The sequence below is a fragment of the Canis lupus genome, chromosome 16 (assembly GCF_003254725.2).
Source record: "Canis lupus dingo isolate Sandy chromosome 16, ASM325472v2, whole genome shotgun sequence".
NCBI lineage: Eukaryota > Metazoa > Chordata > Mammalia > Carnivora > Canidae > Canis > Canis lupus.
The window spans coordinates 19,073,484-19,097,325 of record NC_064258.1 but is presented as its reverse complement, the minus strand read 5'-3'; the positions used below and the strand labels follow the sequence as shown (position 1 = coordinate 19,097,325).

The 23,842-nt window shown below is 43.7% G+C and overlaps 1 protein-coding gene across 6 annotated transcripts in view; it reads left to right on the top strand.

Annotated features, from left to right (window-relative positions):
• Nucleotides 1-23,842, top strand: part of PAXIP1 (PAX interacting protein 1) — a 50,061-nt gene that overhangs the window by 4,450 nt on the left and 21,769 nt on the right. For 4 of the 6 annotated variants that reach the window (XM_049094795.1, XM_049094793.1, XM_049094792.1 and 1 more), the window contains exons 3-7: nucleotides 4,128-4,171; nucleotides 6,416-6,479; nucleotides 10,828-10,990; nucleotides 13,852-13,965; nucleotides 18,434-19,072. In XM_049094795.1, coding sequence (XP_048950752.1) covers nucleotides 10,982-10,990; nucleotides 13,852-13,965; nucleotides 18,434-19,072 — 762 coding nt within the window. In that variant the 5' untranslated portion in view covers nucleotides 4,128-4,171; nucleotides 6,416-6,479; nucleotides 10,828-10,981. The remainder of the gene's footprint in view (nucleotides 1-4,127; nucleotides 4,172-6,415; nucleotides 6,480-10,827; nucleotides 10,991-13,851; nucleotides 13,966-18,433; nucleotides 19,073-23,842) is intronic. The other 2 variants (XM_049094791.1, XM_049094796.1) reach the window with 1 other exon arrangement.

Genomic DNA, 23,842 nt, shown 5'->3' with positions numbered 1-23,842 from the left:
AAGGATGTGTCCAGGAAATGGGTGTGTCATCTTCCAGCGCTGGGCACTGGGGACTCCTAAGACAGTGTGCTCGATCCCAAGTGGGCAGTCTTGTCAGGACGTGACAACTCGAGCAGGCCACTTCCATCCCTACTACAGCAAGTGGTCTTAATTTCCACCTAGACATGTTGGAGGGAGTCCTGTCCTGGTTTGCTGTGCTGTTTAACTGCTCTCTGACATTGGTCACCATGACTGGGACACTGTCCACCCGGTGGCCATCATTGGTACCACTATCTAGCTGACTCTGGGTGGTTTATTTTAGAAAGTGGAGGCCTCGGCTCAGGTAGGTGACATGGTCAGATTTTGTTGATCTGCACACTGTGCTGTTCTCTTGCTGCTCATAGTTAAATGCCTGATGTTAAATGCATGTTTTGAAATAAAATTTTGTAGTTTTGGTCCCTTAATTTTTTTCTAATCATAGGTATTATTTATTTGTTTTAAAATAGTTCAGTTCCATTACCACTCTTTTTTTAGGCTGTCAAGTACTTTGCCTTAAAATCAGTATGAAAGTGATTGTGGTTTAATAACAAGAGAGGCTAGGAGTTAGGAAAGATTGCCATTAAGTTTGGCTGGGATACAAAGAAGCTGACCGGCCCTGGGAAGTCTGTACCTTATCGGTACCCAGGGTCTGAAACTGCCTTGCAGGCTTAGAAATCTGATTTTTGAAAATAAACCTGAAAGCAGATCTGTCTCACGAGAAGGTTCTCAGAAACCAGACTCTCCAGAGACGGCTGTTTCGGTCAGAGTAACTATTAATTTGCAGCACTGAAATAGAGTGGTCACGATCTTGCACTAGATGGCTTATTTCATTGTGGCCAGCTCCTATGTGAAGCCCACATGTCAGCAGGTTGCCTGCTCCCTTCACTTGACCCCACTTGGTAAGAGAGACAGACTCATGACAGGCAGTGGGCTGTGGGCTCGTGCACTTACCTCCCTGGGACCCTACTTTTGTCTCTGGTTTGCTTCCATTCTCCTTAGCCATGGGGACAGTGTCTGCACTTCCTCAGCAGCCTGGAGCCCATTGTCTCAGGACAGTGACTTCATGTAGATTGTGTAGGTTGCAGAGTGAAACTTAAAAGGGCAGCCTTACTGACAAATGTTGGGGCCAGAGTCATTGTTGCCAGACCATTTAGAGCAGTGGTTCTTAAATCTGGTGACACTCAAATCCCTTCTTGCAGCAAGCACTTTGTAATACCCTCTTTACTCTCTCTTTATTTGCGTGTAACAGAACACATAGTTTAGAACATATGTACACATGGATGTGCATTTATATTTACGTATAAATTGCCCAAACTGAAACGTAAAGGAGAAAAAGAAAAGAAAATAAATAATATGTATTTCAATGTGTAGATCCTTGGGCACAGGTCCACAAGGATGGGGTAAAAAGGTGAGCTGCCGGGACTGGTCAGATGTGAAGTGGCTGCCATGGATGTGGACTGGTCCCCAGAGCTCATAGGCTGGGTCGCCAGCTGGGAGATAACATTTCAAAATGGTGATCAGTTCTTGCTAGAATTCTGAGCTAAAAAAAACCAGTCTTCTTCATTTTACACGTTGTATTTCTGGAAAAGTCAGGCTGTAATAAGGCTGCATAAAATACCTATTACCCAGCTTCTATAATTATCACCATTTTGCCAATCTAACTTAATATACCCCCATCCTCCTCTTCCCCTTTGCCTGTAGTAGCTTGAAACAAGGCCCCAGGCACATTCATCTTTCATCTGCTTCACAGCTCCAGGCTGCTTGTGATTTGTGACAGCGCCTGTCCTGTCCAGGGACTACAGTGCCCCATGACGGGATGATGGAGTTGTGAGAGCTTGTCCTGCAGTGTGTGTGTACCCCAAGATTGCTGCTGCTAGACCCTCGAGTTCCTAGGCCGAATTTGGCTGATTGAGGCAGAGGCCTGGTTCTATAAGCACAGATTTCCTTGGCCTTTAACTTATTGAATCTGACAAATGCATTTTAAAAATCATCTTTATGCACAGTGACAGTGTATCATTTACATATTTGAATTGTATAGATGTTTAAAATTTGCATCTTTAGGCACCAAAACTTATACTTTTTTTTTTTTTTCCAAAACTTATACTTTTTTTAAATGGAAATATTTTTCTCAGTGGCCTTAGGACATCATTGGAGATGATAGTTATGCTGACTTACAGCGGGCTTATTTGCATACTGTTATTTGCCTTTGGGATAAATCCCTCTTTATTACTATGCTTTTCTAGTTCTCCATTTCTGCGGTTACCGGTATGTCTTATAGACTTGGCATTATTTTTTATTTTTTCAAGATTTTATTAGAGAGAGAGCATGAGTGAGTGAGAGAACAGGAGCAGAGGGGAGAGGGAGAGAGACTAGACTCCCCACTGAGTAGGGATCCAGATGTGGGGCTCGATCCCAGGACCCTGAGATAATGACCTGACCGGAAGGCAGATGCTTCCTCCACTGAGACACCCAGGTGCCCCTGACTCACCATTATTTTATGTAGAGTCTTCTGAATGAGGGTCTGAGGGTGGATCCGCTCTGAGTGGGCATTATGACTAGCCCTAAATGCTTAAACGGGGATACCTATACTTGTTCCCTCCCTCAGGTTCTCAGAGGGACACTTACCAGGGTGTGTGATAGTTGGAAGGGATGCCTTTCCAGAGTGTCTGCTTCCTTCTGTGGTCACACTCCTACTCAGAGGCACCTCTCTCAGTGTTCTCGAGAAAAGTCACACCTTAACCTGCCCAAATCATAGCACAGCGCATTGCCCGAGGCTCTGAATACTCAGACTCAGGGATGAATAGAAATGCTGGTTTCTGGAAAGCCCACCTGGTGCTCAGCCCTGCAGCCAGGGAGTTCCACAGGGCTCTGGGTGTTACTGTGCAGAATAACAGCTTGGCCCCCGTGATGATGAGAGTCAAAGCCAATATTGGGTGACTGATGCTGGCCAGCCTCCTTCAGTTTCACTGAAGTTATCCTAGGATCATCAAAAAATAAAATGTGAAGACACATTGGATAGAATGCATGGAAAGTAACACTAAATGATTTCTTTCAGCGTGGGGCACTTCATCCAGTGGGTTAGCATGCTTGCCAAATAACCAAATCATTGTCATTAAAATAACGTCCCAAGGAGAGCCAATCTTTATTTTATAAAATATCAGGTAGTCCTACACCTTGTTCATGGAAGACCCACTGTTATAAACTTAGGCTGACACATTGTTGGTGTCAAATGATTGCTGAAAAAAGATGAGGGGATTTTGTTTTCTAAAGTTGTTTTAAGGTGTACGTGACAAAGCTAGTGTGAAGATCATTAGGCTGGAGCACTGGTTGCATGAGAGCAAAGGCTACATTTTTCTTCTTCATTGTTATATTTTCAGTGCCTTGCACCATCTCTGGCACAAAATAGATTTTCGATAAATATTTGATGAATAAATTGATGCATGAATAATAGCTAGATATGTACATTTAAGTGGGTGGAAGTTTCTGGAAGTTTCAGCTGGCTAAATGGGGCATTACATAGTTGAATGTAACTTTAAAAATTAAATGTAGAAATGTAAGATAATTTTTCAAAGATGTTAATTATCGAAAAAGGTGGTAATGAAGCTTAAGGTTTTATAACTAATCTGAATTTTGGAGTTCATAAAAAATTACCAGACAGAAATACTCTTCATGGTTTGCAAATGTTATATCTATTGGGATTTACTAAAAAACAACTGTGAATTTCCACTTGGTTGGATTCAAGATTGACGAAAGGAACCAGACAGTGGCTGATATACTTGGGGTGGGGAGGGAGTGGAGATGGCTCTCAGGTCCCTGTCCTTCCAGCTGTGAGGACAGTTTCTAGCTGGTGTAGATGCTGAAGCAGCAATGTGTGTACACCTAAAATTTAAGTTTCTGTATGTAATAATTTAAAATATATCTGGTAGTGTTTCATTCTATAGCAGAATTCCAATCACCTTGACCGTTGATAACTAATCTTTGATATTGTTACTACTTGAATACTTATAATCTGGGTGCTTTTAATTTCCAGGAGCAATGTTGGTGAAATAGTGTCATTTGATTATAAATTGAAAGTATTTTTTGATTTGAGTTCATATTTTCTTTTTCAGCCATCTTGGGTGATCTTGTCCGTTCAGTGTGGAGCTCTGCTGCCGTATCCTTTTTGAGGGAAGGGGAGAGGGGAAGGACAATGCTGGGTTAAGACTCACATGGTGACTAAGTGGATTCATTAGTTAGGGCAGTTTGTGTGTGTGCAATCTCTGTCCCTGCTGTTTTCTACTCTCTGTCAGATTTTATGTCATCTCCCCTGGAGGGAAGGGCACCAGCTGTGGGGGAGCTTCTCTGGGCTGGAACCTGGGGGCACAAGCTCTAGTCCTGGGAGTGGGCTTTATGATCTCAGACAGTCTGCTTCTCTGGACCTCAGTTTTCTTGTCTCTGGAACAGACAGCTTTTGTGATGTCCAGTTAGGTAGAATATTTCTAAAATTTTAAGTCTGCCTGAACCAAACCCTGAGTTATTTGGACAGTAGATAGGGAAAGAGAATGGCAGAACATTGTTAGTTTTGTTACATGCATCATTATTCTTTTTGATTACGTTGGATAAAAGGTTTATTTAACACACATGTTGACACCTGCTATGGCCTGGGTACTAAAACATGAGAGGTCAAGAAGACCTCGTTGCTGCCCTCGAGGAGCTCCCTCCCATGCCTGTGTCCTTCACTTAATCATTTCTTGAGTGTGGCTCTGGAGCACAGGCCTTCCTGCCTTTGTGTGAGATGTCAGCTGCTGTTCAGTGTCCTGAACAGTGTCACGGCTTCTGTTTCACTCTGGCAGTGTGGAGCCTCACTGGAGAGTCACTCCACATGTAACCTGCTTGTGGAAGTCACTTCCTGTAAGGGCACATGCTAACATACAGTGATGTTAAAATTGCAGACTCCAACAGGGGATGATGTTCTTCACCCTCTTGTTTTGTAGCTATGCCAGACAGTTCCTGTGAGTGCATTTTTACTTATTGAACTGATGCAGCTGGAGGGAACCTTTTTATATGAAATATTTATAGGTGGCCTCAAATACACAGAAAACATCCCTTTGTAAGCAGTTCTTGGAGGATGTGCAGAACTTCAGTATCTGCAACTCAAACGTTCTAAGATTGCTCATAATCTAAAGAGTTAAATCAGTTCCTGTTTTTAGTTTTCATTCGCGTGGATTTTTGGGAGTAGTTGTCTTTATAAGCACAGGAAAAAAGCTGGGGAGGGGGTGGGGGTTGAAGATAAGTGCTTAGTTCTTCTTGTTCTGGATCATTTATTCTCTGCACAGGATTTCTTGAGAAGTCATCATTGCCCTACAGTTCTGTTTGCCTGTTGGAGAGCAGCTTGAAGGGACACAAAAGGAGGAGGGCCTGAGGCTTGGGGGTAACACTCTAGACTTGACTTTGTTGATGTTTCCTCAGGTCTTTGCAAGTAGGAAACCCTTAAGGTAAAGGCAGGAGGATGGATAGACGGTGGGTGACGGATGGGGCTGAAGGTATGATGTTGGGGCCTGCAGAGCAGATTGTAGTTGGGCAGGCTCCCATCTTTGTGAGGTTTCTCAGCAGGGCTATGTAAAGGACTTCTAGATCGCAGTGGAGTTTTCAGTCTTGTCTGTTCTAGTTCTTATTTCAGGGAGGATACTTTTCTCTTGTTTGGAGAACAAAGTAATGCTTTAACCCATTTTGAATTGTAGAAATTCTTTAAAAACAGTCATTGTGTTTACTTTGAGTGGTTTGTAGAGTACAGGCACCTAGAGGTTGTGCCTCTAGGCACAGTGGCGGGCACCCAGTCAGCTCTTCTGAATGAATTTTAACAATCAGAGGTGGGAGGGTTGATAACTGTATTTTCTGACTCTTGTTTTAACAAAGGGAAAATTGAAGCTCAGAGTTGGTCTTGCTCAAGTTCCTAAAGTTAGCAGTGGTTATAAGACTAGAACTCAAGTTCTTTTGTGAGAGATTCTGTACTGTACAACAGAAGTCCCACGAATGTTTCTTTCTCAGATAAACTCAAGACTTTTAATTGGCTTTTAAAATAATTGCTGTGCCGTATGTGTGTATAAATCTATCTGTGTGTGTTTGATTGTGTACAATGAGCTAGCTCAGAGGTCTGATGGCTTCCCTGTGATTGTGCTGTGCCCACTTTATTGGCCATGTGAGTGGAGATGCTGGATCAGAGCATGCGCTTCACAGAACCACCCATTCGTTCTGTGCTGCCTGCTGCTCCTTTCTCTGCTCTGCCTGTGTCACCTTGGTCAATCTAAGTCTCTTTCCTGTGTGGATCCAGTGGGAGGGAGGGGGGGTGGATTGTGTCTTAGCAAAATGCAGCTTGCACTAATCTCATTTAATTGGAATCTTAATAACTATCAAACAGAGTAAATGGTTTTTCTCCAGAGTCATGTCAGATTTTTTTTGGAATCACTGCGTGTCTCTCCCAGGTAAGTATGGTTACAACCCATCTCATGTTATTCACACATAACAGTTCCTGGTTTTTATGAGATTGGATTTATGACCCGTTGGTGAACCAGTTTTAAAGAAGCTCTTTTCTAAACTGCATATTCAGTGTGACTTTTTGACACATTTATCATTATTTAAATATCCATGCCTAGTCTTAAGATTTAAAATTTTAATGGGTGAAAATGGTCTTTCTAATCCAAAGAGTTACAAAGATACGGAATTTGAATATCAAAAAATAGTAAAAATGAAATTATTTTAAGATGACAAGAAAAATTCAGTCATAAAGGTAAATGATTTTTTAAATAAAGGGCTCATTTAGATCAATAAGAGAAATAAAATCTCAGATAAGGCAGAAAAACGAACTTACAACTTACTACAGAGGAATTACAAGTGTGACAAAACATTTTACACACTTTATAATCTAAGACATGAATATTTTACTACACTGAGATGAGAATTTCCACTTCTCGAATCTGTGACCCTGTGTTTGCTGCTGGTACGCCTGCAGACAAGCTCCCCTCCCTGCTGGCAGGAGTGCAGATAATGTGGCTGTTTTCTACAGAAGTAACAGTGTTGGGAGCCCTAAAATACTCCTTTTGTTTTCTCTTCCAGTTCTCTTACATTTAGAAATTTATCCCAAATTGGTAGAAATAAGGGCAGATTGATGGATAATGGTGTTCAGTGGAGCATTATGTAGAATAGGGAAAGCTTGGGGAAAAAATCAGATCATCCTGTGTTTGGAAATGGTTCAGAAACCTGTTCTATGTCCTTGTATGATGGCCTAACTGCGTAGCCAGTTTTGAATTGCTGCTTTATGAAAGTACGGAAAGAGGTGGTAAAAGCTTTCAGTGGGGGAGAAAAGCAGGCCGTAACAGGTGTGTGGCATTACAGTAAGCCAGTAAAATACATGAGACATGTCTGAAGGGAGGGACCAGAATGTCAGCGGTAGGGTATCTAACTAGTGGGAAGGTGAATATTCAGTATTTCTAAGTTGTATTGTGTCCCCTGCACTGTCAGCCAGGAAACCCTCAGCCTGTAGAAACCATTGTAACAAATTCAGCAGATTTGGAAATCGCATAGGACGATGTGTTTAGCGTGAGGATGGGGATAGGTGCGGTCAACAGTGCTCCTTGCTATGTGCCCTCTCGGACCCGTGCCCATGGGGACCGTGGTCAGGAGCATGTGGCCCATCCTGTGGAAGTCTTGAGGAAAGGGCCTTCAGGGCCGATAAGTGAGAGGTCAGGGTGCAAGCCACAGCCTTGTGCTCTGTGCTGATGTGGAGCTCGCTCAGCAGCGACCGCCCTGTTTCAGTTGGACCCTTTCCCTGTTCACACAGTAAGCAGGTTCAGGGAGGGTGACTCAGTTTTTGTTTGTATCTCTTACAAATTCTTGAAGTTCTTTGAAATTATAAAATTCTCTCTTACTGTTTTTGCTTTATTCATTTAATAGGGAGCCTTGAAATCCTGGCTTTTTTTCTCTTTTAAGAACAGGAATTTTGTTGGTATTTGTATTTTTCATTGCTTTTCACATCTCTGCAATAAATGTGTATTTATAATGATAACGATCTTTGAAGTTGGCTAAAATGAAAAGCTTTTAATGATGGGTGCTGTGGCTGTATGTGAGTCTCATTGTTCCCTTATACTTCTCTGTATGTTCCAAATGTACAATAAATGTCAGGAAAGTTTTAAAAATGAAGACATTTTATTATTATTATTCCTTAATGCATAAACGCAATATACTTTGGTTAAAATGTGCATTTTGCGTGTAATTACATTTTTGTTTTTTGGATTGACGGGTTCAGAAATTCAGAGCTCCCTATCCAGAGGGTTCAAGTTGAGTGAGAAGAGAGAGGGAGAGGCTAGGGCAGGGAGTCCCGAGGTGTTTTCAGGGAGCAAGGTCACAATGACATGATATGTAGCAGACCTGACTTGGGGAAATAAGTAAAAAAAATCAGAAATATGTGAGTATATGATGATTTCAGGGTTTTAAATTTGATGATTAGCTATTATTAAATACTAACTATGAGTTTAGTATTAGAGAAGACTTTTAGTCTTAGAAAAAAACAATAATTACGTTTAACAAAGGGTATGATAAATGGAACATGATTTTAGATACACAATGTAAAGGTTATAGTACACACAACACCTACTGTGTGATGTGCTAAGTCCCGTGGGCCTGATCTCAGTGTGAGTTCACGAGAGCAGGCATGAGCGTGGACAGCAAAGTCAGGAAAGCCTGTGTGTGTGTGTGTGTGTGTGTGTGTGTGTGTGTGTGAGATGTCAGATGTGAGGGGCCTGAAAAAGTGGGGAAGGAGGGGTGCATTCATGGCAGAGCTGCATGGAAAGAGAGGAGGAGGACGCGGGGAACAAAGGCGTTTTCTCACTGTGCAGAGGAAAGGAGCATGGATGGTGAGCTCGGGAACTGAGACAGATGTTGGAGTTTGAGCTCCCTAAAGTAGCCAGAAGGATGCTTTCCTTTTTCTTAATATTTAATTTTGGATTACACATATTTGCATTAGGACATTTGGAAAACAGAAAAACAAAGTTAAAATCCCTGCAGTCCTTTAGGGGCACCTGGTCTGGGAGCAGTAGCAGGACACCAGTGCAGGGAGGGGATGGGAGTTTCGGTGGGAGGGAGAGGTGTGGTACTGGAATTGAAGCAGAGGTTTGGACTTAGGATGTTGCTGTGTTGCTGATGTTCCCAGACAAGAATCAGCAGGGCTTGGTGACTTGGGACGAAGGAGAAGGCAGTGCCCTCAGTGCCCCTCTGTGCCAAGTCCTACAGGAGTTGCCTCCAGTTTTTGTTTTATTATGTGATAAATAAAACTGAGGTGATGTCCTCCGTTAGACCAGGAGCCCAGGGGAAGTGCCAGCTAGCATCACTGCTGGGGATGGGAAGTGGGAGCCAGGTTTCTCAGGGAAGATGGTGAAGTCGGTTGAAAACATGTTAAGTGTGGGGTGTGGATCAGCTGTCCAGATAGGGGGCCGTGGAGATGTGGCATGAGGGCAGAGAATTAGCTGCACGTAGAGGAAGGTGGAAAGGCACATACTCAAGAAGAGAACCTGGGGTAGCATGCTATGAAGATTTGGGAAGAAAAGAGACTTAAGCCTAAATAGAGGTTGATACCGGAGGGAGGAGTAGGGTGATATTTTTAGAAAGCAAGGATGAAATAAGATGTAATTAGTTTTTAGTTCTGGGAAAGAGCAGCCCCTCAGGTAAAGATGTGGAGCACGAATTTGTAGTAGGTAGTTGTGCATAGCTTCGTGGGTCCCCTCGGTCCTGCCTGTGACCCGGGAGAGGAGGAGGGCAGGGATGATGGACAGGGACACAGCATGGCTGATTGCCCTGGTGGCTGTCATGTCAGCCTGGTGGTCCATGTGGAGCTCAGGTTCCGGGTTGAGAAGACAACAGGTGTAGTCCGTGGAGGGGCAGGGAGGAGGAGAATGGAGAGCCTAGGGAAGGCAGCAAGAAGCAGGTAGTAGAGAGCAGGCTTCCCTGGGCGGTGTGGTCTGGGAAGCGGCCCAGCCTGTAGAGATGATCTAGGTGTGAAACTCATTGTGGGCAGTGGCTGGGTCTGTGCTGGACAGAAGGTGAATTTAGAAGGACCTTTTGATAGTGTTTTTATGTCCTTTTAACAAATTCATTAGATAATAAAAATTGGAACCCAGAATCCATATGATCTTTATGGATCACTTAGTACACTGTACATCACTCAGGATGATGAATCGGAATCCTCAGCGTGTTATGGGATCACATAATAAAAAGCTGTGCTTTTGAGTTCATGATGATTGATCAGATAAAGATGGACAAAATTTTGCTCGATAGTGTTTCACATGCTGAGAGCCTGGTTAAGAAAAGTGCACTGGGGACACTGATATTGTGTGGTTGCTAAGACATGTTAATTTAGTTTTTAAGATGAATTAACACACAAGGTGCACATCATGCAGCTAAGGGGATTTGGTGCAACAGACACCTGATGAATACTTCTTTCGTGACAGGCCCAGTGCCGAGGGGTGCACATAAGTTAAGGTGTAGGAGGTCTTCCCCTCAGTAAATGTACATTGTAGAAGAGAAGACAGACATGTGAACACACTGTGTGCTGTAGTACACACAAAGGTAAAAGTGGGTACGAAGTGTGGAGATGGTACCAGGACGGAGCCATCAAGATGGTCTGTCTGCACCATGCAGAGACTCTGGGTGTCTGCACCTTCTTCTGAACACTGGAGCACTTGCACCCACACATGCGCACCCCAGGCAGGACCCCCCAACCTTTACAAAAGGACTGTTTGCTTGGTGGCTCTCCGTGACCTTCTGTCTTTTCCCCGTCAGGGTGTTGATACAAGCTGGAGCTCTTTGTTGGAGTCTTCCAGAGCTCTCCCAGGGAGAGGTAGGGAAGGGAGCTTGTGCCAGCAGAAGCTGAGAAGCACAGACACCATCTGCCTTCTCCTGACCCGGTATTGATGCAGGCTGGGGCCCTGTTGTAATGTGCTGGGTAGGTTTTGGGGGATAGGTTGAGAGTCTGATGGAGAGCCTGGCCAAGGTCGTAATTTAAATCTTGAGGACTAAAAATAAAAGCCCTTTCCATTCTGTATCTCAATCAACAGATATTTCTTGACTGCCTACCCATGTGCCTTGCACTGTACTAGGTACTGTGAGAACTATCAAAGATGTTTAAGTTGTGATTCTTAGTGAGACCCCCATCTTTAATCAGGATGATTATAGTTTCTAATCACTATGGGACAAGGACAAATTCAGGGAGCCTAGAACCAAGGAGGGTCCTACTTGTGTGAGACCTCCCAAGAAGGAAGGGTGTTCCTGATTGGTATGAAGGGAGCATTTATTCAGTTGGGGGCCGTGGATGAGGTGACCATCCTCTGTTCCACATTCTTAAGAGCGTAGCATAGTGGGCAGAGGAAGCATGCAGTTTTTGGAGCGTGCCCAGCCTGTAGATGCTTGTGTAGCTTGCTGTGGGAGTCCAGGGGCAGTGGTAGCGGGGTGGGAATTGAGGGTGGTTAAGGCACAGAGCCAGAGCATAGTGTGTTTGAGGAGTGTCCCACCAACATGGCTGAGGTTTGAGACACGTGTGTGGGAACAGCTCTAGGTGGTCGGCAGCCACGCGGGCAGGATGGCCTGACTCACCACTGAAGGAGTTGGGTTTTGGTCTTAAGGTATTGAGATCACATCCAGGCTTTGTTAGCCATGATGAGAAGATTGCTCTTTTTTCTTTTTCTTTTTTTTTTTTTTTTTAAAGGAAGGCACTTTCCCCCAGTTATAAAATTAACACTCTTGAAAATTTGGAAAATACAGAAAAGTATAAAAATGAAAACACAAATGTCCCCATAATTCCATCACCACTAGATAACTATTATTAACATTTTGGTGTGGAAAGAGCATTCTTAACTATTATTCTGATACAGATTCATTAAATGAGCTGGCGTGGATGTTTGAAGTAATTTAACCCAGATGTGCATCGATGAAGAATCTGATTCATGGAAGTTCTCCCAAGTTGACAGGAACTAGTTTTGGAGACCGTGTATCAGTTCCAGGTCTCCCTTTCTCCCAACCAATGTTCTTTCCACAGCAATATACTTCTCCAGGCCTGTTGAGACCCAGGCCTGTGATGCAGGCTGGGGAGGGCCATGGACTAGGCTCACTGCGGTCAGTACAGCTGGGGCTGCATGTAACTGACCTGCGGCTGCAGCTCTCCAGAGAAGGCATGTCGAGCTTATGTTTCTTTAATTTTGTTTTTAGTAGAGATGATCTAACGATTCATTGGAGTAGTCTGTATTATCCTGTAATTAAACCTCACCTCTCCAAATGCTGCAGGAGATAAATGTTTTTGTGAAAAGCCTCTAGTAAAAACAACAATTTTCTGATCCAATCTTCTGAAATGTGACAGTGACTAACTAAATTAAAGAGATATAAAATAGTGATTTTTCAAGGTGATGTTATAAAATTAATGTGTTCTTGTTAGCAGTCACAGTAGTGTGGAATGCAAAATAATTTCTAGGAACATTTGTACACTGGATGAAAGTAGATGTAAAATGTTAAGAGTTCTGGCAAGCTGAATAATGGCAGGTTCTAAAAAATACTGTTTATAATATTTTATAGAATTAATTTGAGACAAAGTTCAGAATTCTTAACAGTTACTATAACCCTCAATCTATATAAATTACCAGGAAAAAAGCAGACTTTGTTAAATGATAATCTTAGAATTAATTAACACACCTTTTCTTATTTCTTTTGTCTCTTAGACTCTAAAATTTTATTTTTTAGAAATTATTTTTGGGGGCAGCCCCTGTGGCGCAGCGGTTTAGCGCCGCCTGCAGCCTGGGGTGTGATCCTGGAGACCAGGGATCGAGTCCCACGTGGGGCTCCCTACAGGGAGCCTGCTTCTCCCTCTGCCTGTGTCTCTGCCTCTCTCTGTCTCTATGAATAAATAAAATCTTTAAAAAAAATTATTTTTGGTAGTAACTACCCTTAGAGAAGGATAGAACAGTGGGAAAACACAAGTAGGCCTGGGTTTAGACAGACCTGGGTTTTAAAAGCCAGCTTTTCTGATGATCAGCTGTAATTTTTGTAAGTTTGTTTCCTGATCTATATAATGGGTCTAATGATTCCTACTTCGAGTGGCGGTTATAAGGATTAGGAGTATATACAAAGCACTTGGCACAGTTCCTGGCACATAGTAGGCAGGCAATAAATGGTAGCTATTTTTGTTATAGTGAAAGCCTCTTTTCCAACATGAGCCATTCTCTCTGGAGTCAACTTCATCACTTATGCAAGCATAAGAATTATTCCTTTTATGCTTGCCTTATTTCCTTTTATGTGTTAAGTAATATTTATGTTTTACCCTGAGCTTACAAATAACTATTTTTGTCTTTTTATTTTATCCATTTCATAAGTAGTATTTATCTGTTAATGAGTAAGGAATTCCATAATGATTTTGATACTGCTGTTGTATTTAAACATTTTAATACATGACAGTTGTAAGGATGGAATGGTGCACCAGTTCCTTCTGTTTTTTTTTTTTTTCCCTATTGCTTTTGTTGAAATAATCCTCCATTCATTTTTTGGAGTGTGGATATGTGTTTTCTATTCATTTGGTGACAAGGCAAAAAAGATGTCTATAGAACTATCATTGATAGGAATGAAAGTTTTTGTCATGATAAGCAAATAGCTAAAAGCTCATCTGCTATTTTTCCCACTAATACCCTTAGGTTTGTTTCATTTAATAAGAGAGAAAAGTAGATACAGCAGAGTTTGTTAAGACGTTACAGTGTATTTTAATATTAAATAGACTTGTGTAGACTGAAATGTGTGACAGAAGCTTGGTGTGTCATTCTCGCTCAGGTGTCGTCCACAGACAGGAGCGCCCTGTGGGCTTTGCTCACTTTCTACGGGGGCGACTGCCAGCTGCACCTCAACAAGAAATGCACACATCTGGTTGTTCCAGAACCAAAAGGGGTAAGCGTTTCATGTACGTTTTCCTTCTCGTACGTCATTTAAGTATTTCCAGTAATCAAATATTGTTTTGAGTTTCCTCTGAATTAATTATTAGATTCCATGTACAAAAGCTGGTTCTGTTAGTTTGTATTTTTTACACCCGGCTTCATTCCACAGAGGATGTCAGATGATTATCATTTCGATGCTAAGCCAGATGTGACCACTACCTACAAAGAAATTGGGGTTTATTTCATGGAGAAAATGGGAATGTTTTTTTGAATCCCTTGAGTTTCCTTTCAAATCTAGTAAAACTTCATTTTTATTTGGGAAAATACGTATTTTTAGTCCCCTTCACAGTCTTAAAAAAGGCCTTGTACTGAGGATAACTTTGTCAGTGTGTATTTGGTGAAGTTTTCAATATTTAGGATATAAGAAAGCTCATTTATCTTGGTAATTACAGGGTTCCTATCTCTGAGCATTGGTGGGGTCCCCAGGTCAGCGGCATCAGCCTGTCTTGTGCATTTGTTAGAAATGCAGATTGTATGCCTGCCCCAGACCTCGTAAATCAGGACCCGGCGAGGGTGTGGGGAGTCCAGTTATCGGTGTCAGGCCCTCCTGGTGATTCTGGGGCGCATGAGAATGTGAGAACCACTGCTTTCTGGAAATCAAACTCTTCCTCCCAAGAACAGTTACTTACAACTTTGAGAGTCAGGGGCAGGATATTTATGGTGAGCTAATTTTCCACGCCTCCCCTCCGTGATCCCTTACTGCCTTCAGTCTAAGTCAGCGCTGTCATCCTGTTTCCCATGTGGATGCACTGCTGCGTGGGGAGAGAGGTGTGTGTGGTACCCAGCCATGGCACTGCCTCGTGTATGCAGCTTGGGACTGGTACAAACCTGTCCTGCCCAGGAGACCCCTTTCCCACGGACTTTGAGACTGAGCAGAGCTCATCCCTAAGTGTGGTTAGGCTGGTTTCTTGACACCAGATTTTGAGCTGGTGTGTGTGGTTGTTAACGTAGTACGCCACACAATCCTAAGAAGAAACGTCTACTGGGAAAATTTCAGATTTGAGTCTTAAAATTTGAGTAAAAAATTATATTTTGTACATTTTAAGAGAAGTATATGCTTTGGTTATACTATTTTATATTAGTATCTTGTAAATTTATGGCTAAAATTTTATTTAAGTGGTAGTTGAAGGGAAACAAAGTCCTTATAGCTTTTATAGCTGTGAGCAAATACTTCTGAGGAGCCAAATGATAAATTTAAGAAGCAGTATATGAGTGGGGTGGGTTTGTCAGACAGATCTGCTGATTGCACACAAAAGCCAATTGCATCTCTTCAAATACTTTTTTCCTTTTTTTTTTTTTTTAATGAACAAAGAAAATGTTTGAATGGCAAACTGCCTTTCATACTCTTGAATTTTTAAAAATGTTCAGTTAAGTGGAGAAGAATGGAGGGATTTAGTAACAAAATCAACAGGACAGAGGATGCTCGTCGTTACTGGGAAGGGCTGGCTTGTGGCCGCTGCAGGCTTCGGTGTATGAAGTGTGCCCATGTGACAGAACCACACCAGCTGCCCTGCCAGGCCTCGCTGCTGGTGCCTGAGTCCGCAACATTTAATACTTTGTAATTTTGAGGATCCAAGAATTAGAATGACTTAGCTGGTAAATTAGCCTCAGCAAAGGCATTCAATTCAGCTTTGCTTTGCTGTAGGTCATTCGTGGTGTGTGCGGTGCCAGCACCCTGTGCAGACAACAGCCCAGGGCTGCCGCGGTGGCTCCCAGCACTAAGTGTGGCATTTTCCCTTTGATGTCTAAAATGCTCTGCAACTGCTATTCATGGCAGTGGTTTTATTTTTGCTATTAACAGAATTAAAATATTTCATATTTTATCTCAACAACCATCTTTTTACCTTGGAAAATAATATCCAAACCTTATTTTGTATGTAGGTTATTGGATCATTTTGAATTTTTGCATTATTTATGTAGTTTATAAATATTTTGGTATATATCTGGACTTGATGTTTTCCTAAGACAGCTCTGTGGCTCTTTTGAAGCAGGTAGTCAAATTAAAAGTGTCTAGTCTGCTATAAAAACTTATCTATGTTTACTGTGGGAGGATTGATTTAACATTTATTACTTAAATATTTCAGAATGATTTTTAGAATAAGGAATAAAAATTTTTTAAAATAAAAAAATTTTTTAAATAAAAAATTTTTATTTTAATTCCCGTTAGTTAACATACAGTGCTGTGCTAGTTTCGGGTGCACAGAAATTCAGCTCTTGCACACCTCACCCGGTGCGTGGCTTAGTGTCAGTGCGTTAAGCGTGCGGCCATCTTCATGTGTTTCTGCACGTAAGTTTATAGACGCTTATATCTTAATGAAAGATGTTACTGGTTGATAAGTAGTTTTATTGAGTTAAGCATTTAAGAGTTCCCACATGCTTTTACATTTAAGTTTAAAAACACTTGTATCTTAATAAGAAAATGCGTTACTTAAATCATGGTTTATACACAATGTAGTTTCAAGTAGGTAAGCAGTGGGGTGTGGGTGAATCAACACAGTCCTACAGAGTTGGTGGCATAGCCTTGGAAGGGGGACGTAGTTATAGATAATGAAGCCTTAAAGTGCTTTCCATACTTTCATACTGGAACCTAGGAATTCTTCTACAACAATTTAGGATATATGTGTTGACATTTAACTTCAGTTCCTCAGAGTAGCAAAACACTAAATAAACATTAGAAACAACTAGAATAAATGGCACCACACATAACTAAGCAGTAATCCGTGACACCAGAGGATTGCCTGATTGTACAGCTATGCAGCAGAGTGGCGCACTTGGGTTCAAGTGGGTAAGCCCTGGGTGTGGGATGGCTTGACAGCCAGCGTGGATGCCCTAGTGGTGGAGGTTTATCATTAGAGATGCATGAACAACATTGCAGAGGAGCCAGGGGAGGCAGGATTGCAGAAGTCGCCAGTTATTGGAGCTGGGGATGTATCTCATACCTGTCCCCACTTTTGGCTTTGTTTGAAAACGTACATTAAAAAGTTAAAAGTGCCTGTGTACAAGTATACGTATTGATGTGGGAGGTTGTTGTAATACAGTCAGTAAAAATGCATTATAAAGTATTTTTACTCTGTGACAACATGGTGCTTCTCTTAATATACATGTATGTACATGTACGTGTCTGCTCATAACAAAAATAATTAAAACTGGACACTAAAAATGTTGATTGTGGTGACCTCTCATCACGTCATCATGATTTTATGTCCATTTTTCTTTTTGCTTTACTTGTTATTCACGTGTACTTTCCCATGACCAAGTTTTACTAACGTTTTAAAAAGGTTTAAAGTAGAATATTCTCAAAAGTAACAAAGTGAAATCCCTTAGACATGGGTGGATCTCACTCCTTTCAGGAGGCGGGTCCTGACTCCACAGCGCTGCCATTGCCCATGCCACACTGAGAGTGATCCTCTGTTCAGCTCCTCCGGTGTCGGCCCCTCTGGTGCAGCCCTGCAGACTGTCACTCCTTCACCCCTTCACCCCTGTGCAGCCAACCATAAACAGCAGTGGCACCTTGGGCCCCCTCCACAGGAAACGGATTATAGCGCAGGGTCCGGACTATGTGTTTGCTAGAGAACTGCAGGCAGCCTAGGCTCTAGAAGCAGGGGTGTGAGATTTTTAGTTAAGTGAACCACAGTTACGTTTATTTTAGAGCTACTGTTTAGAGCTAATATTTGCGTATTACCTTTGCTTCATATTTCCATTATTATTTCCATTATTATCGTTCTGTCTACACCCTTACCTGCAGGACCACCCCTGCCCGTGAGCACACCTTTTCTGTGTGCTCACTGTGTGTGCTTCACTACATTTTGCTCACTGACGCCCCCGCCAGGCCTCATCTTGGAGTGCGTGGTACAGCTCACAGGGCTAGGGCCCTTCCCTAGGCTTATTACACATCACTCAATGGTGGCTTTGCATCGCAGTTTCCTTAGTGTTTTCTCTCTCTCCGAAGCTAAATCGTAAACCTCATTAGGTCTGAGATGTCCCTGTGAAGTGAGCTCAGTAGTCTAGACGCCTCCTTAGGAAAGCCTTCCTGACTGTGTCTGATATCCTGGAGGAACTCTGCGCCGCAGTTCCAGCTTTGTACAGGTTGTCAATAAATAAAAACTAGATTAGGTGACAGTTCCCATGGGATTGGTAGTTCTACTTTTTGCTAAAATACCTTCGTAAAAGTTAATTTTAAACAAAATCTTTTACAACTACTATTGCAGGCATGAGGCCTTCCTGAGATCATAGATCCATGATTCGTTTTGGCTCTAGTCCTGCATCTGAAAGGAGTTTAAGCTTTTCTGCGTATGAAATGACAGTCACAGGTGCTAAACATTTCAGCTGCATGCCTGTCCTAAAGTTCTGTTTTTAAATACACACTTTCAGGGACTTTGATAAAACTTACAACTTTGTGTGTGTTTATGCTTTACTTGTAGGAGAAATACGAATGCGCGTTAAAGAGAGCAAGTATCAAAATTGTTACCCCTGACTGGGTCCTGGATTGCATATCTGAGAAAACCAAAAAGGATGAAGCATTTTATCATCCTCGACTGATTATTTATGAAGAGGAAGAGGAGGAAGAAGAAGAGGAGGAGGAGGAGGTAGAGAATGAGGAACAGGATTCCCAAAATGAGGGTAGTACAGATGGAAAATCCAGCCCTGCCAGTTCTCAAGAAGGCTCTCCTTCAGGGGACCAGCAGTTTTCACCCAAATCAAACACTGAAAAATCTAAAGGGGAGTTGATGTTTGATGATTCTTCAGATTCATCACCTGAGAAACAAGAGAGGAACTTAAACTGGACCCCTGCCGAAGTCCCACAGTTGGCCTCAGCAAAACGCAGACTGCCCCCGGGAAAGGAGCCTGGGTTAATTAACTTATGTGCCAACGTGCCGCCAGTCCCAGGCAACATCTTACCTCCCGAGGTCCGGGGTAACCTCATGGCTTCGGGACAAAACCTCCAAAGTTCCGAAAGATCAGAAATGATCGCTGCTTGGAGTCCTGCTGTGCGGACGTTGAGAAACATTACTAATAATGCTGATATTCAGCAGATTAGCCGACCGTCAAATGTAGCACATGTAAGTCACTCTTTAAGAACAGAAATTTAAGTAACAGATGTTGGAGTTGGATTTTACAGTCTGTTTCAACATGGTTTGGTATTTTCTGCTTCTTCAGAACACTTAACTTACAAGCAGTGTTTGTGTGGGAACTTGTTTTACAGTTGTGTGTGTGTGTGTGCGTGCGTGCGTATAGTTCATGGTCTCTGAAATTCCAGCAGGGTACCAGTGATAGGGGTGCTCGCCCTGGAGGAAGGGTTTCCACTCTTACTTAGCCTAAAATGAGCAGTGGCCACAGAGAGGTGTGAAGTTGACCAGGTGTTCCTTTCTTGCTTTATTATGAACTTGATGGTAGATGAATAATGAAACATGAATTATTCATTACAGAAGCCTGAATCTGAACTGATAGTTTTATGACTGGAGCTTGTTGATGCAGAATGGACTGTAAAAGTTTTGGTAGATGTCTTTCAATTTAAGACTACAAGGAAGTAGTCAAGGTACATCGGCCTGGTGTACATTTGTGTGGGTTGTGGGACAAGGTGGCAAAGAAGAAAGACAAGTCTTCCACCCTCGTTTCAGGTGGGGAAGACAAGACAGATATGAACAAAAGGGCTTCTGGTCTGGGTGTTTTGAAGACAGTCCTTAAGGGGTCATATAATAGCCGTTGGAGGAAGGAGGCTATTTAGGAGAGGTGATCAGGGAGGGCCTCACGAAGGAGGGGGTGTGAATGACAAGGCCCATGGGGAGGACTGGGAGAGAGTTCCAGACAAAAGGGGCAGCGGCAGTGAGGACCTAGAAGTAGGCATGGATTTCCTGTGTTGTAGGGAAAGAAAGAATAATGAGACTTGAGGTAGCGGGGAGAGCTGGAGGCATTTGTAGGGATCTGTCCCCGGGGGCCCATACCATTCTCCCTTAGGGAAAGTGGTCACCTTCTGAGTGTGTCTCTGGGGCTCTAGGAAGGGTGACCAAGTATGTCTTTCTTACTGCAGGTGACATTGTCATTGTTGAGTATGACTGTGGTAGTGGTTTTAGAAAGTCTTTCTTGATTACAGATGGCGTGTTAAAAATACTGTTTTCTTCCTCTCCTCCCTCCCTCGACTTAGCAGTGAGTAACTGCTAGTACGTGGTTCTTGAGACACTGGAAGGTTGTGTCGTTCAGAATAAGGTCCAAGAAAAGAAAGCCCATTCCTCAGATATCCGAAGGATGAAAAATAAGATGGGATGAGGTAATGTGTGTATGGTGTCAGAGAAGAGAGAGGAAATTGGATATGGAGAGAATGGAAGATTCTGGAATAGTTGATACACAGATCCTGGGAAGACCGAATTGTTGGATCTGGGTAGGACCTGGTTTAGGTTTGCGACCATAACCTGGAAAGTTGTGAAGAGGAAGGTGGAACTGACCAGGTCGGCAGGTGGTGGAGGGGTGGGAAAGATGATGAACAGACAGAAGGAAGGCAGAGGTGGCCAGAGCCTGACGTAGTTGGATTAGCAGTTTTGGAGGCGTGCTGGCTTTGGAGATAAAGGTTGAGGGAGAGCAGGGTTGCACACCACAACTGACGCCACCCTCTTCCTGACACCTTTAGTTTGGTCCAAACAATTTTTTGAATTTATTTACCAAAATCATGAGATTCTCTATAAAAATGGGACTTCTGGCATTTCTCAAGAAGTGGAGGAGCCAGCCAGTTATTTTGCAGTCTGAATGATGAAGTGCTTGGTGGCCGAGCAGCAAATTCTTTTGTAGTGAGGTGCCTTCAACGGGCTCGCTCCTTATGTACTTACGACCCCTGTGCCATCATTTGCTCTTGACTTGCTGGGCCCGGGAGGTCATTGAGTTGATGTGGAGGACACTGGCAGGTGACGGAGTGAGGGGCTCGGGGTGAAGAGAAGGTCCCTGAAATGAGGTGGTCAGAGTGTGGCAGGGCCAGGTGGTGCCCGTGCTCACGTGGGGTCCCCGGAGGTGAGAGGAGGAGACAGGAGGCGGAGAGAGCGCGGTGGGTGCCCATGGGCGGCAGCACCCCTGACGGGGCAGAGGGGTGGTAGAGCCGTGAGCTGTGTCCCTGTACCAGGGGGCTGTCGGGGTGGAGGTGATAGGCAGAAAGCACTGGAAAGCCAGGGGTTTGAGGCGATCGGGAGAAGGTAGCTGGGGGGCAGCCTGTCAGAAACCAGGGAGTGATGGGGAGGTCACAGGGGGAGACGCTGGGCTATGCAGGCACACCTGTCCTGTGTAGGCAGACAGGTGAAGTGTGCCCACGGGGACCTGCCTCCCGGTAGGCTTGAGACTTCAGTGGGCCAGAGTGTTGAGTCCATGGGGAGCCTTGGGAGCCCTCATGCCTCCTGGAGTTGAGGGATCAGGAATGAGCGTTCAGACTGGATGGACAGACGTGCTCCCTGCTCTTCATCCGTGGGCTCTGTGGACAGTTCTGGGATCCCTGCTGGCCTTTGCCACCGTACTCTGTGATGTCAACTTGAATCTCACGCTTCCTAAATTCGCATTTGGATATGGAATAATGTTGCGAGAGGTGGAAAGACATGATCACACCAGGGAGAGGGACGCACCCTGCAGGAGAGGCTTGAGCCCCGGCTTGACGCCCCCACCCCAGGTGCTGCCCACAGGGTGCTGCGAGGCAGGAAGCCCCCACCCCCCAACCCCCCTACGACGGCCGGGCCCAGCACTAGGGGGAGCAGCTGTGAAGAGATTTTCGGAGAGTTTTTCCACAGTGTAAGAACATGGGACGTTTTGCTGCCAGATGTGAAGAAAATGAATTTTTGAAATGTTACAAATAGAAGACAGATTTAGTTTAAAATTAGATCAGGGGTTGGGAGAAGAACATAGCTAACCATCAATCTGTTTAAATTGCAGATTTTTAGTGGTTTGGAGCCATGTTTGTATTGTAGTTCTTTATGTATTGGGCCACTCAATATATAAGTAATTTAAAGATTATCATAGTATTATATGAAGGAAAAATTCAGACTTAATGGCAAATTACGTGATTAAGCAGCTAAGAATTTTCTTTCTTTGATTCCTCGGGACTAACATGTTCAGCCACAGATCAGAGGGTTGAAAAGCCGGCTGATGAGTCCAGGTGGTGTCCTGAGAGTCACTTCACTGGGTGGCCCGCCAGGTGCCCGACTTTCCAGGCCATTGTCCATCTCACTCAGGCCAGTGCTTTTGTCCTGACCTCCATCTGCTCCCAGTTGCCCTGTGCTCACAGCCTGGCTTTCCCCAGCTTCTCAGGTTGTGATCACCACACAGAAGGTGCCCCTGCCCTCCAGGCCCCCTGCAGAGTCGTCCTGGCCATTCTGAGATGGGAGCTGAGAGGACTAGCCTTGGGCTCCAGGCTGTGGAGCGTACATGAGGGTCCCTCAGACCTACCAGAGCCCCCCCTTTGATCTGGGTGTGGGGATGCAGGGGCAAGAGCCCCGGGGCAAACGACTGGTTCCACCCTGTTCATTGTGGCAGACAGGACATGGGTGGTTTTTTCTGAGAGTAAAAGTATGTACCATTCAAATGGTCCCTACTGTAAAGTGATAGAGTCCCTCCCACCCCTAACTCCTGTTTCCACTCCAGAAGCAGCCCCTGTTACTGACCTGCACTGTGTGTACAGGCTCATGCTTGATCCACAGAAATACAAGCAGGTGCTCGCCACCCTGCCCCACGTGTGATTGTGTGGAGGTGTGAGGCTTTGATTGGTGTCCTGCCATCTGGGTGTGGTGTGTGCTGAGGTCAATCTACCTCCTCTTTACAGGGTATTTTTTAAATGCTTGTAAGCATAGAGAAGAAATTGTTGCCCTATTATTTACATATTTGTTTAAAAAGTTTCTTTTCTGTTTAGAGCTCCACTGAGGAGTTTTTGAAGAATGAGGAGAACTTACAGAGATAAAGAGGTCCTACCTATGAGGTGTTTGCACGGACAGCTGTACTGAGCGCTGGTGTTTGACCCACTTCAGTTTCAGGCCCCATTGTTTCATCACTAAATCTGGAGTCTGTGTTACCTTTGCAAATTATAAAACCTTTCCATTTTGGAGTCTACTTGGATGGAAGAGATATTTTAAGATCATGTTTGAGATCTTCTTATAGCTGTGCCTTATATTAAAATTGAGTTTCTAGAGTTTTATGTAAATGGCCAAGTGTGCCTTTAATAGGATTAAGTTATATTTATTGAGTTTTAGTAAAATCTATTTGATTGTTACAGTTCTCTCAACCATGAGAAAATGGTTTCTCCTTTTTGCTCTGAGCATATTGCGAAGAAATTCCTTGTAGAAATTCCTCGTTGTTGTTTTATTCAGCACCGTACAGGATAAGAAAATAACCTACCATCTGGGGCTCTGGCATCTCCTGACTCCCTCCCACCCCTCAGCTTGTACAGAGCTCTTGGAGTACTCGTCCTTGTGAAGCAGAATGAGCTAGAAGGGAAACAGTCTGCTAGCTGGGTTTCTCTCTAGCTTGAAACACTTTTGCCACCTAAAGAGCCCCACGTCCTTTTTGAGGAAGGCTGATATGCCTGCTACACGGATGATTTTCCAGTTGGAGGAACGTTTACCATTTAAGCAAACCTGCTGTTGGTGTCTTTTCTGTCCCCTGTTGACAGAGCATGCCAGTGCCCAGGGCTTGCTGACCACAGATGAGGAGGGGCCGGGTGCTCTGGTGGGGTTACGTGCTGTCCGTGTCGGGTGCTTTCACTTGGGTAGTAGTCAAGAATTCTTGTTGCCTCTCATTGGGTAGCTTTCATTGTTGGGAAGGAGCCGAGGTTAGGCTCCTGCTTGCCATTCCCCAGAGCATCCTTGGGTTAG